Source organism: Heptranchias perlo, unplaced genomic scaffold, assembly GCF_035084215.1.
Source record: "Heptranchias perlo isolate sHepPer1 unplaced genomic scaffold, sHepPer1.hap1 HAP1_SCAFFOLD_1035, whole genome shotgun sequence".
NCBI classification, from domain to species: Eukaryota; Metazoa; Chordata; class Chondrichthyes; order Hexanchiformes; family Hexanchidae; genus Heptranchias; species Heptranchias perlo.
This window is the reverse complement of record NW_027138255.1, coordinates 23,678-36,498: the sequence shown is the minus strand read 5'-3', so window position 1 is coordinate 36,498 and position 12,821 is coordinate 23,678. Positions and strand designations below refer to the sequence as shown.

General features: G+C 57.7%; 1 protein-coding gene across 1 annotated transcript in view; it reads left to right on the top strand.

Annotated features, from left to right (window-relative positions):
• LOC137307528 (palmitoyltransferase ZDHHC5-like) overlaps positions 1-12,821 on the top strand; it is a 60,731-nt gene that overhangs the window by 24,548 nt on the left and 23,362 nt on the right. The window contains 9 exon segments of the mRNA XM_067976855.1: positions 4,157-4,215; positions 4,218-4,277; positions 7,163-7,182; positions 7,184-7,217; positions 7,220-7,275; positions 7,277-7,321; positions 8,925-9,097; positions 9,841-9,943; positions 11,961-12,052. Coding sequence (XP_067832956.1) covers positions 4,157-4,215; positions 4,218-4,277; positions 7,163-7,182; positions 7,184-7,217; positions 7,220-7,275; positions 7,277-7,321; positions 8,925-9,097; positions 9,841-9,943; positions 11,961-12,052 — 642 coding nt within the window.

Below are 12,821 nucleotides of genomic sequence, written 5' to 3'. Positions count from 1 at the left end.
TCCCGAAGCCCTTGAGCTAGTTTCATTGTCTTGGGACGCAGCAACCGTGATACATGAAGCTTTCTCGCTGTTCAGTAATTTCCTGTTTTGTTCCAGGGGCTGACTGGTTTGCTTTTGGTTTGATTCCGTGACTTGTCAGCAGGAAGAGCTACAGCACCACTTTTAGTTGTTAAATCTTTGTTTTTTTCTTGTGTGAAGTTGTTGCTCGTGGTGAGATATATGAAGGTGCCCCGTGAATGTCACAGTTCCGATTTTGGCTGCCCTTGTCCAGCTCCATCGAGCGCTCCCAGGGGGCAGGTACAGCGCGGGTTAGATACAGTGTCAAGCTCCCTCTGCATTACCCTGACAGTGTGTCCCCCACTTTATACCCAGTGTCAGCATCGAGCGCTCCCAGGGGCAGGTACAGCACGGGTTAGATACAGTGTAGAGCTCCTCTACATTACCCTGACAGTGTGTCCCCACTTTATACCAGTGTCAGCATCGAGCGCTCCCAGGGGGCAGGTACAGCACGGGTTAGATACAGTGCAGAGCTCCCTCTACATTACCCTGACAGTGTGTCCCCCACTTTATACCCAGTGTCGGCATCGAGCGCTCCCAGGGGGCAGGTACAGCACGGGTTAGATACAGTGTAGAGCTCCCTCTACATTACCCCCACAGTGTGTCCCCACTTTATACCCAGTGTCGGCATCGAGCGCTCCAGGGGGCAGGTACAGCACGGGTTAGATACAGTGTAGAGCTCCCTCTACATTACCCTGACAGTGTGTCCCCCACTTTATACCAGTGTCAGCATCGAGCGCTCCCAGGGGGCAGGGACAGCACGGGTTAGATACAGTGTAGAGCTCCCTCTACATTACCCTGACAGTGTGTCCCCCACTTTATACCCAGTGTCAGCATCGAGCGCTCCCAGGGGGCAGGTACAGCGCGGGTTAGATACAGTGCGGAGCTCCCTCTCCATTACCCTGACAGTGTGTCCCCCACTTTATACCCAGTGTCAGCATCGAGCGCTCCAGGGGCAGGTACAGCACGGGTTAGATACAGTGTCGAGCTCCCTCTACATTACCCTGACAGTGTGTCCCCCACTTTATACCCAGTGTCAGCATCGAGCGCTCCCAGGGGGCAGGTACAGCACGGGTTAGATACAGTGTAGAGCTCCCTCTACATTACCCTGACAGTGTGTCCCCCACTTTATACCCAGTGTCAGCATCGAGCGCTCCCAGGGGGCAGGGTCAGCACGGGTTAGATACAGTGCGGAGCTGATACCAACTGATCTGAATGTATTGATTTGTTCACCAATGGGGCAGCAGCGTTAAGAACGGCTTTTTCTAAAACTCTTAGGCCGCACATAATTCAAACAGGACAAACCAACAAGAATGAAGTATACGTATAAATAGAAGTAGAGTTGCTTGTGTTTCAGGCACTGAATCACCAGGGTGTGGCCCGCAGTCTGCCATTTTATCACTGCCCCATCGCACACTTCCAGATTGGGTCGCGATACACAGTAAAGCTCCCTCGACACTGCCCATCGCGCACTTCCAGATTGGGTCGAGGTATTCGCCTCGACCGCTCCTTGTGGAGCGAGTTCCACATTCTCACCGCTCTCTGGGTAAAGGTGTTTCTCCTGAATCCCCGATTGATGTGTTAGTGACGACCAGAGCTCTTACCGAACTGCCCGGCTTGTACCTCAGGGTGAGCCTCGCAGAGCAGAACCTCAGTGTGTTGCTGAATCTGCAGTAACTGCGTCCGGCCCTGGGCACCGTCCCCTCAGGAAGGATACAGCGGCCCTCGGGGGAGAGTGCGGCCCAGATTCACCGGGGGCTGAAAGGTTGAAGCCCGAGGACGGGTCGCACAGACCGGGCTTGTGTTCCCTCGAGTGTAGAAGATTAAGGGGTGATCTAATCGAGGGTTTGAAATGATTAAAGGATTTGATGGACATGTACAGTGAAACTATTTCCTCTGGTTGCGGGGGGGGTATCCAGAACAAGGGGAGGCGAAATCAGGAAGCACTTTTTCACACAAAGGGCAGTGGAAATCTGGAACTCTCTTTTCCCCCCCGCCCACCCTGCCCCCTTGCCAAAAGCTGTGGGTCAGTTGAAGCTTTCAGGCCTGAGATCTGTTGGGTGAGGGTATCGGGATATCGAGCAAAGGCAGGTAAATGGAGCGAGGTGCAGATCGGCCGTGACCCAGTTGTTGTCCGCCCTAATGTTCCCAGTCCCACATCAGTGCCTTTAATCACCTTGAGCTTGATCTCTCCAGCAGTCTCCTTCCCAGCCCTCCCCGTTGCCATGAATTCACCCAAAACGCCGCAGCCCGCGTCCTCGTCCGCACAAGACCCGCATCCCTCTCAGCCCCCATCTCCACGGAGACTCCGCTGGGTCCCTCTGGCCCCCAGACAACTGATGTTTCCGGTCACTGATTCAGATCAGGAACACAGGATCAGGAGGAGGGCCCGTTCAGCCCCCCTCGAGCCTGTTACACAGGAACAGGAGGAGGCCCGTTCAGCCCCTCGAGTCTGTTACACAGGAACAGGAGGAGGCCCGTTCAGCCCCTCGAGTCTGTTACACAGGATCAGGAGGAGGCCCGTTCAGCCCCTCGAGTCTGTTACACAGGAACAGGAGGAGGCCCGTTCAGCCCCCCTCTCGAGCCTGTTACACAGGAACAGGAGGAGGCCATTCAGCCCCTCGATCCTGTTCCCCCATTCAATGAGACCATGTCTGATCTGTATCTTAACCCCATTTACCCCCCTTAATCCCCTCACCCAACAAAAATCGATCGATCTGAGGTTTGAAATTCCCAATTGACCCCGGCCCCGACAGCTTTTCGAGGGAGAGAGTTCCAGATTCCCACTCCCCCTTTGTGTGAAGAAATGCTTCCTGACATCACCCCTGGACGGGCCCAGCTCTCATTTTAAGATTCTGCCCCCTTGTTCTGGACTCTCCCCCGACCCCCGACCAGAGGAAATAGTTTCTCTCCATCGACCCTATCGAATCCTTCAATCATCTTAAACCCCTCGATTAGATCACCCCTCAATCTTCTACACTCGAGGGAATACAAGCCCGGTCTGTGCGACCCGTCCTCGGAATACCCTCGTGCCTCCGGGTCCCCTATAGCAGTACACCCCTGCACTTCATCTGAGCCCCTCCAACGTAGACCCACTGCTCCTTGACCCCACCATCGGTGATCGCTCCTTCAGTCACTGCTTCCTCCGTAACTCCTGCTCTCAGAGCGTCCGCCTCATCACCTCCCTGCCCGGCCTCCGAGACCTCTGAAAGGCCCCCCTCTGTTGATTGTACTTTTCCAGCCCCCTCTGTTCCCTTGCTCTGTGTTTACTCTTTGCTCACTGCCGTGCAAATTCTGTGAGATCATCTCTCTGTCGAGGGTTAGTACTGAGGGAGCGCCGCACTGTTGGAGGGTCAGTAATGAGGAGCGCCGCACCGTCGGAGGGTCAGTACTGAGGGAGCGCCGCACTGTCGGAGGGTCGGTACTGAGGGAGCGCCGCGCTGTCGGAGGGTCGGTACCGAGGGAGCGCCGCGCTGTCGGAGGGTCGGTACCGAGGGAGCGCCGCACTGTCGGAGGGTCGGTACCGAGGGAGCGCCGCACTGTCGGAGGGTCGGTACCGAGGGAGCGCCGCACTGTCGGAGGGTCGGTACCGAGGGAGCGCCGCACTGTCGGAGGGTCGGGTACCGAGGGAGCGCCGCACTGTCGGAGGGTCGGTACCGAGGGAGCGCCGCACTGTCGGAGGGGCCGTCTTTCGGGGATGAGACATTAAACCGAGGCCCCGTCTGCCCCTCTTGGGTGGATGTAAAAGATCCACGGCCCACTATTGGAAGAAGAGCAGGGGGGGAGTTCTCCCCGGGGTCCTGGGCCCCGATATTTATCCCTCGACCAACATCACTTTAAAAAAAAATTGATTTGGTCATTAGTTGCTGCCTGTGGGATCTTGCTGTGCGCAAATTGGCTGCCGCGTTTCCACATTACAACAGTGAGCACACTTCACAAGGTACCTCGTTGGCTGTGAAGTGTGTTGGGACTTCTGAGGTGGTTTAAAGGGGGGAGGAACAAGAGGAGAGAGCTTCTGACTGGGATTGTTGTACTGTGACCCTAACGCCTCTGTAACTTGTGACCCCCCCTCTCTCTCTCTCTCTCTCTCGTTTCTCAGGTGCCCATGGCTCAGCCAGGCCTTCTCTCCCATCATCCCCATCTACAACGTCCTCATCTTCTCTTCGTGCTGGCAAACTTCAGCATGGCCACGTTCATGGACCCCGGCATCTTCCCCCGAGGTGAGTCCCTGCCGTGTGCCTCGCCCTCCGCCCCGTGCGTCCTTTCCAGGAAAGCGGGGGTCGCTTTTCTTGCGGGCGCTGACCCTCTGACGGGGAGCCGCCCACCGGGCCTGAAAGGGGTTGAATTACAAAGACAGACGAGGCTTGTATTCCTCGAGTATATAAGATTAAGGGCTGATCTAATCGAGGCGTTTAAGATGATTAAAGGATTTGATAGGGTGGATGGAGAGAAACTATTTCCTCTGGTAGGGCGGAGTCCAGAACAAGGGGGCATAATATATGAATCACAGAAAGTTAGCACGCAGGTACAGCGAGCAATTAGGAAGGCAAATGGTACGTTGGCCTTTATTGCAAGGGGGTTGGAGTACAAGAGTAAGGAAGTCTTACTACAATTGTACAGGCTCTGGAGAGACCTCACCTGGAGCACTGTGTACAGTTTTGGTCTCCTTATCTAAGGAAGGATAGACTTGCCTTAGAGGCAGTGCAACGAAGTTCACTGGATCGATTCCTGGGATGAGAGGGTTGTCCTATGAGGAGAGGTTGAGTAGAATGGGCCGATACTCTCTGGAGTTTAGAAGAATGAGAGGTGATCTCATTGAAACAGATAAGACTCTGAGGGGGCTTGACAGGGTAGATGCTGAGAGGCTGTTTCCCCCTGGCTGGAGAGTCTAGAACCAGGGGGCGCAGTCTCAGGATAAGGGGTCGGCCATCCAAGACTGAGATGAGGAGGAATTTCTTCACTCAGAGGGTGGTGAATCTTTGGAATTCTCTCCCCCAGAGGGCTGTGGATGCTCAGACGTTGAGTTTATTCAAGGCTGAGATGGATGGATTTTTGGGGAATCGAGGGATCGGGCGGGAAAGTGGAGTTGAGGTCGAAGATCAGCCATGATCTGATTGAATGGCGGAGCAGGCTCGAGGGGGGCCGAATGGCCCACTCCTGCTCCCATTTCTTCTAACCTTAAAATGAGAGCTGGGCCGACCAGGGGTGATGTCAGGAAGCATTTCTTCACACAAAGGGGAGTGGGAATCTGGAACCCTCTTCCCCCGAAAAGCTGTCGGGGGCCGGGGGTCAATTGGAATTCCAAAACTGAGATCGATCGATTTTTGTCATTAAGGGTTACGGAGCGGGTAGATGGAGTTAAGATACAGATCAGCCATGATCTAACTGAACGCGGAACAGTCTCGAGGGGCTGAATGGCCTCCTCCGGTTCCATCTCCTGCGTGACAGGCAGGCTACCTAAATGCAAAGATGTGGGTTAAAATTAAAATGGGTTACAGAACTGCGGACAGCGAAGTCTTGTTAAGAGGTGGTTTCTCAACGTGTGGCTCCCAGCAGGGAGCCTCGCCCACCGGGAGAGTCTATCGCAAATTGGATGGTGATGGTTGGAAACTCCTGCCAGCGGGAGAGCGATATCAGAAAACGGCAGTACACGGCAGGGGGGGGATGTAAATTCTCCCTCCCTCTCCGCGAGGGAGCTGGACCGCTCCTAACTGGAGCTGAGATCGCATCGTATAGAAAGTCAGTGTCGTTATAACTAACACCCGGTCCGTGCGATGATCTGGACTGGGTTTCGATCGCCCGAACGAAGGTCGGAGAGGAATGATCCTGGGCTATTCCCTCCCTTATTGGCCCTGGGATTTGTGGCGGGGGGGTCTCTCTGGTTTTCAGCCCCTCCCGGGAGATTATACGGCTGTGGGAGGAGGGAGGGAGTGTCTTGTCAAGTCCCAGCCACCGTGAAGTGGGGCAGGCTTGATGGACCATCGATTGCGTATGGAGTTTTAAGATACCGCCTGCACGTCCGAATGCGGCTCATCTGCGGCCCTCGCAATACCGTCCCGTCAGAGAAGTGGGCAGCCATCCGGAGCTTCACACCTCACCCCCCGCCTCCTAACTCTCTCCGGGGGGAGTTGAGGAGGGTTGTCGCTACCCCGGCAGACATCGGGTAACCCTGCACAGACCAGGGGCTGAACTCGAGAACTTGCAGGTCAGGGGGCTCAGTGGATGCAGTCGGTCGTGTGGGCTGCAACGCGCCTCCGACCCTGCGGTCTGCTCTTGCGCTGCCACACAAAGCCCCGGATAGACCAGAGACTGTGGGGGGGTCTCGCAGCGAGACCTGTCCCCGTGTATAATGGGGTTCGAGCCCCTCGATCGGGGACTGTGGGGGTCTCGCAGCGAGACCTGTCCCCGTGTATAATGGAGTTCGAGCCCCTCGATCGGGGACTGTGGGGGTCTCACAGTGAGACCTGTCCCTGTGTATAATGGAGTTCGAGCCCCTCGATCGGGGACTGTGGGGGTCTCGGTGAGACCTGTCCCTGTGTATAATGGGGTTCGAGCCCCTCGATCGGGGACTGTGGGGGTCTCGCAGTGAGACCTGTCCCTGTGTATAATGGAGTTCAAGCCCCTCGATCGGGGACTGTGGGGGTCTCACAGTGAGACCTGTCCCTGCGTATAATGGAGTTCGAGCCCCTCGATTGGGGACTGTGGGGGTCTCACAGTGAGGCCTGTCCCTGTGTATAATGGGGTTCGAGCCCTCGATCGGGGACTGTGGGGTCTCACAGTGAGACCTGTCCCTGTGTATAATGGAGTTCGAGCCCTCGATCGGGGACTGTGGGGGTCTCGGTGAGACCTGTCCCTGTGTATAATGGGGTTCGAGCCCCTCGATCGGGGACTGTGGGGGTCTCGGTGAGACCTGTCCTGCGTATAATGGAGTTCGAGCCCCTCGATCGGGGACTGTGGGGGTCTCGCAGTGAGACCTGTCCCTGCGTATAATGGGGTTCGAGCTCCTGGGTGTCGTGGTGTCTCCCACTCCTGCTCACACCAACTTCCCTCTGTTTCCCTCTCTCTCTCTCTCTCCTCTCTCTCTCTCTCTCTCTCTCTCTCTCAGCCGATGAAGATGAGATAAGAAGACGACGATTTCCGGGCTCCGCTCTACAAGAACGTGAGATCAAAGGCATCCAGGTGCGGATGAAGTGGTGCTCGACCTGCCGTTTCTACCAGCCCGCCCCGGTGCTCGCACTGCAGCGTCTGCGACAACTGCGTGGAGGTAAGGGGGTGTGGGGGGTCGGCTCGCCTGCCTGTGTTGTTCGCCCTCCTCCCCTGCCCTCTCTCCGCGCCCCCCCCCCGGCCGCCTCTCGCTGCGGGGGGGGACACACGAGCTCCATGGGTACTGGTTACAGACTGGCACCTCGTCCAGAGGGCTGCCCCTTCGCACGTGAGTCTCGATCGTGCAGGGCGTCACGGCCGACCCGGTACGTACGTGTGACACGCATGGACGCGTTCGTACACCTACTTGTACACAGGCACATGTACGCACACATACACAGGCGTGCATACGTGTGTGTACATACACATACACCCACATGCATGCACGCTGACACATGTACCCATTCCTCCTCCCTCTCTCTCTCCCCCTCTCTCTCTCTCCCTCCCCCTCTCTCTCCCTCCCCCTCTCTCTCTCCTCCCCCTCTCTCTCTCTCCTCCCCCCCTCTCTCTCTCTCCCTCCCCCCCTCTCTCTCTCTCCTCCCCCCCTCTCTCCTCTCTCCCTCCCCCCCTCTCTCTCTCTCCTCCCCCCCTCTCTCTCTCTCCCTCCCCCCCTCTCTCTCTCTCCCTCCCCCCTCTCTCTCTCTCCCTCCCCCCTCTCTCTCTCTCCCTCCCCCCTTCTCTCTCTCCCTCCCCCCTCTCTCTCCCTCCCCCCTCCTCTCTCCTCCCCCCTTCTCTCTCTCCCTCCCCCCCTCTCTCTCCCTCCCCCTCTCTCTCCCTCCCCCCTCTCTCTCCCTCCCCCTCTCTCTCCCCCACCCCGGGTCGGTCTCTCTCTTCCCTCTCTCTCTCTATCCCCCCCCCGCCCACCATCCCACCTCGCTCCCTCCTCTCTTGCAACCGGAATCCGAAACACTGACTGATTTTGTTTGCCCCCCTCCCAGCTCAGAGCAGGTAACCCGGCGCACACCTCCCAGCGAGAAACCTCTTGCACGCGGTGCCTTTGTCCCGGAGCGGGGGGCACCTGTTGATCAGCATTAGCAGACACCTGGGATCGCTCTGAGCCGCAGAGACGTAAACTGCTGGCTCGGAATCTTTGCCTTGCTTCTCCAACGCCTCCTCCAGCCCCTCCGAGATCTCTGCCCTCCTCCAATTCCGGCCCCCCCTCGATTCCCATCGCTCCACCATTGGCGGCCGTGCCTTCAGCTGCCTGGCCCCTAAGCTCTGGAATTCCCTCCCTGAACCTCTCCGCCCCCTCTCTCCTCCTTTAAGACGCTCCTTAAAACCTCCCTCTGTGACCGAGCTTTTGGTCGCCTGCCCCTAATATCTCGTCATGGGGTTAAATTTTACCTGCTTTACGCCCCTGTGAGGCGCCTTGGGGGACGGCTTTACTGCGTCAAAGGCTCTGTAGAAATGGGAGCTGTTGCTGTTTGCTGACGCAACGAGAGAAACCGCACCTCTGAGTGACGCGCTGTTGGTGAAGTGATACGGGGGCTGGTTAAACCGCGGTTTAATGGGGGTTTGAAGCCGCGTTTTCAGATCCGCCGTGCCGCGGCGGAGTTGGTCATCGGGGTTAATCGGTGCAACGAGACAGTCCCTCGGCCGCTCCCGGTCACCTGCGATTGGAACTAATTTAGCCTCTTTCTCTTCCGCCCCCCGTCCCTGCCCAGGAGTTTGACCATCACTGCCCGTGGGTGAACAACTGCATTGGACGGAGGAACTACCGTTACTTCTTCCTCTTCCTCCTCTCGCTCACCACCCACGTCATCGGAGTCTTTGGCTTCGGCCTCCTCTACGTGCTCTACCACGTGGACGAGCTGTCCAGGGTGCACACCGCTGTCACGTCGTATCCTTTGCCGTGTTTTCGACGGGGACGGGGACGGGGACGGGGGGAGTCTGGGCCGGCGGGGTTTGGCTGTCGCTCGTGGCAATTTACCGTCCGCCTCGGAGCAAGGAGGCCGTGGCGCAGGAGGGAAGTCGGGGGAAGGGGGTTGTTTGCGGGGAGACGTCTGGTCAAATCTTCCATTTTCTCTTCCTCCTGGCGCGAAGACGCCAGCGTCGCACTGCGATCTCGTGAGGCTACGTGCGTAGATGTGCACCCCCCCGCGCGCTGCCGGACGCTCGCGAGCCTCCCGCAGGATTTTCCAGCCGCGATCGGGAGTCGGATTCCCCCCTGCCTCCGATCGCCTATCTTAGTGTCACGGTCACTGTCCCAGCTAAGACCTGCCAACACCGGACTGTACAGAGGTCGTACCTGTGGTCTTTCCGGTCACTGCGAGCCAGGGTGGTGAGACACCGTGGCGTTTAATGGGGGTTATTCAAGAATGAAGCCTTCAAACAAAGTACCCCACCCCTCCTTTTTAATGGGGTCTGGGAACGGGAGACGGAGTGTCACAGAGAGCAGGTGGTGCAGAGTGACCTGAAACGTGTGTTGAAAGTGGATTTCCCGGTCACTGGCGGTCTGCCGCCTGCGTTCCCAGGGCACAAGACCCCCCCCCCCGTACCTTCTCCCGAGGCAGGTTTGGGAGAGGGTTCCCCCCGCGTCTCTCTCTCTCTCGCTGTTTGCCCTTGACTCGATCGACGCAGCATGGCGGTCATGTGCGTGGCCGGTTTGTTTTTCATCCCCGTGGCCGGCCTCACCGGATTCCACATCGTGCTGGTGGCCAGAGGACGGACGACCAACGAGCAGGTAGTGGTAACGCTGGCCGGCCCGGCCGCCGTCGCCGCCTTAAAACGTCGCTCGGCGCCAGGCGACGAGGAGGAGCGCGCAAACCTCTCGGAGAAAGGGCTCTTCGTCAGTGCCTCGTCGCGCCGTTCCTCCGAGCGCGAGACTGGACGGTGGAGCTATTCGCCTGTGGGGGGCGTCGCGGCAGCGCCCAATCGCGCCCACCCTCCACAAGGTCGGGGGCGAGCGGTGGTGACTGTTGCCGGGCGAGGTCCTGCGGGCCCCCCCACCCCCCCCCCCCCCGGTGCCCGCTCGCACCAGTCCTCCGTGCGCGAGTCCGGACGGTGGAGCTGTTCGCCTGTGGAGGGCGTCGCGGCGGAGCAGGAGGGATTGGATAGCGGTCGGGGGCGGCGGCCCCCGGCCAGGGTTTGCCAGCCTTGAACGGAGGCTCCTGAGCGGGGACTTAGGAGATTGGTGTAAAGTGCCGAGCAGAGGAGGGAAAGTATCCTGCTTCGGTGGCTGGGGTGGGCCCTGTGCAGGAGAGCGAGGGCAGAAACTGGAGACTTTCAGGAGAGCGTTAAATGCTGCGATCGGGGGGGATAGTAGGTCTGGACAGAAGGGTAAGCTAGCTGCATTGTGTACGTCCCTTACCCCTGTACATGACTGCTAAACCTTTATAGGACACTGGGTTAGACCTCAGCTGGAGCATTGTGTCCCAATTCTGGGCCCCGCACACTTTAAGAAAGGATGTCCAGGTCTTGGAGAGGGTGCGGAGGAGATTTCCCAGAATGGGACCAGGGGATGAGGGACCTCAGTTGTGTGGAGAGAGACTGGAGAAACTGGGAATTGTTCTCCTCAGAGCAGAGAAGGTTAAGGGGAGATTTCCCAGAATGGGACCAGGGGATGAGGGACCTCAGTTGTGTGGAGAGAGACTGGAGAAACTGGGAATTGTTCTCCTCAGAGCAGAGAAGGTTAAGAGGAGATTTCCCAGAATGGGACCAGGGGATGAGGGACCTCAGTTGTGTGGAGAGAGACTGGAGAAACTGGGAATTGTTCTCCTCAGAGCAGAGAAGGTTAAGGGGAGATTTAATCGAGGGGTTCAAAATCAGGAGGGGTTTTGATCGAGTAAATAAGGAGAGAGTGTTTCCCAGTGGGCAGGAGGGTCGGGAACCAGAGGACACAGATTGAAGATAATCGGGGAAAGAACCAGAGGGGGAGATGAGGAGAATGTTTTTTTACGCAGCGAGTTGTGATGATCTGGAATTCACTGCCTGAAAGGACGGAGGGAACAGATTCAAAAATAACTTTCAAAAGGGGGAATCGGAGAGATACTCGAAGGGGGAAAATTTACAGGGCGACGGGGGGGAAAGATTGGAGAGCTCTTTCAACGAGCCGGCACAGGGCACGATGGGCCGATTGGCCTGCTCCTGTGCTGTACCATTCTAGGATTCTGCCTTTAACATAATGGAGGCAAAGAATCCCAGGAGTGATGACGGGAGCGAGCGGTTTATCGCCATGGCGGAAGGCCTGGAGGTGATGTTTGACTGCAGCAGAGGTGGTCAAGGGGGGGGAGCCGACCGGAGCTGATTAAATGATTCAAGGATTGCGAAGGTCCTTTGCACCGGCTGGTGAATCAGTAACAAGGGGACACAGACTGAGGATTCTCAGTGGGAGAAAGAAGTGGGCAGCCAGGTCGAAATGTGTTCTCACCGGAGGGTCGGCTGCACAGGGAACGAGAAGGGGCGGGGAAACGGGTCTCTAGCCTCGAGCTCTCACCAGCACGGGCGCGATGGGCCGTAGGGCGCTCCTCTCTCTCTCTCTCTCTCTCTCTCTCCCTCCCCTGTGCCGCGGTTTTTACCATGCTGTCGCAGCGGAACGGAGAGGTTTCGGGAAGGGAAGGGGGGGGGGATCAGGGGGACGCGCAGTGGGCAACAGTGAGGGGGGCAATCATCCAACAGACCAGCGTGCTGTTCGTCTGTTTGTTTCCCCCCCGCCGTGTCGCTGATGAGGCCGGGACCTAAATGCCTCTCCTTCGTTCCAGGTTACGGGCAAATTCCGTGGTGGGGTGAATCCATTCACGCAGGGCTGTTGGAACAATATCACTTACGTACTCTGCAGTTCACAGGCACCCAGGTAAGGCTGCTGCTTCGATCCTGCTCCCAGTCCGTGGACTCGAGCACAAAATCCCGGCTGGCACTCCACTGCAGTGCTGAGGGAGCGCCGCGCTGTCGGAGGGTCGGTACCGAGGGAGCGCCGCGCTGTCGGAGGGTCGGTACCGAGGGAGGGCCGCGCTGTCGGAGGGTCATTACTGAGGGGAGCGCCGCTCTGTCGGAGGTGCCGTCTTTCGGGATGAGATGTTAAACCGAGGGCCCCGTCTGCCCCTCTCGGGTGGATGTAAAAGATCCCACGGCCACTATTGGAAGAAGAGCAGGGGGGAGTTCTCCCCGGGGTCCTGGGCCCCGATATTTATCCCTCGACCAACATCACTAAAAAAAAACAGATGATCTGGGTCATTTATCACGTTGCTGTTTGTGGGATCTTGCTGTGCGTTAATCGGCTGCCGCGTTTCCTACAATACAACAGTGAGCGCACTTCAGAAAAAAAAAAGTACTTCATTGGCTGCGAAGCACATTGGGAGGTGCGGAGAGGGTGAAAGACGCTGGATGGAAATGGCCGTTCCTTTCTTTCTCCTGCCCCCTGCCCCCTCTGGCTCTCCATAAGACTGATGGCGAGCCCTTCCCTTTTTTAATTGCTCACCCGATCATCTATAAACCCCGTCCACTGTCAAATTGAGTGACTTCACGTCAAGCGTTGGAGGCAGTGTTGGAATGGCGGTTTCACATCCAGCTCCTGCCAGAGGGGCTGAAGGGCTCCTTTCTCTCTGATGGTGGGGGTCAGTGGG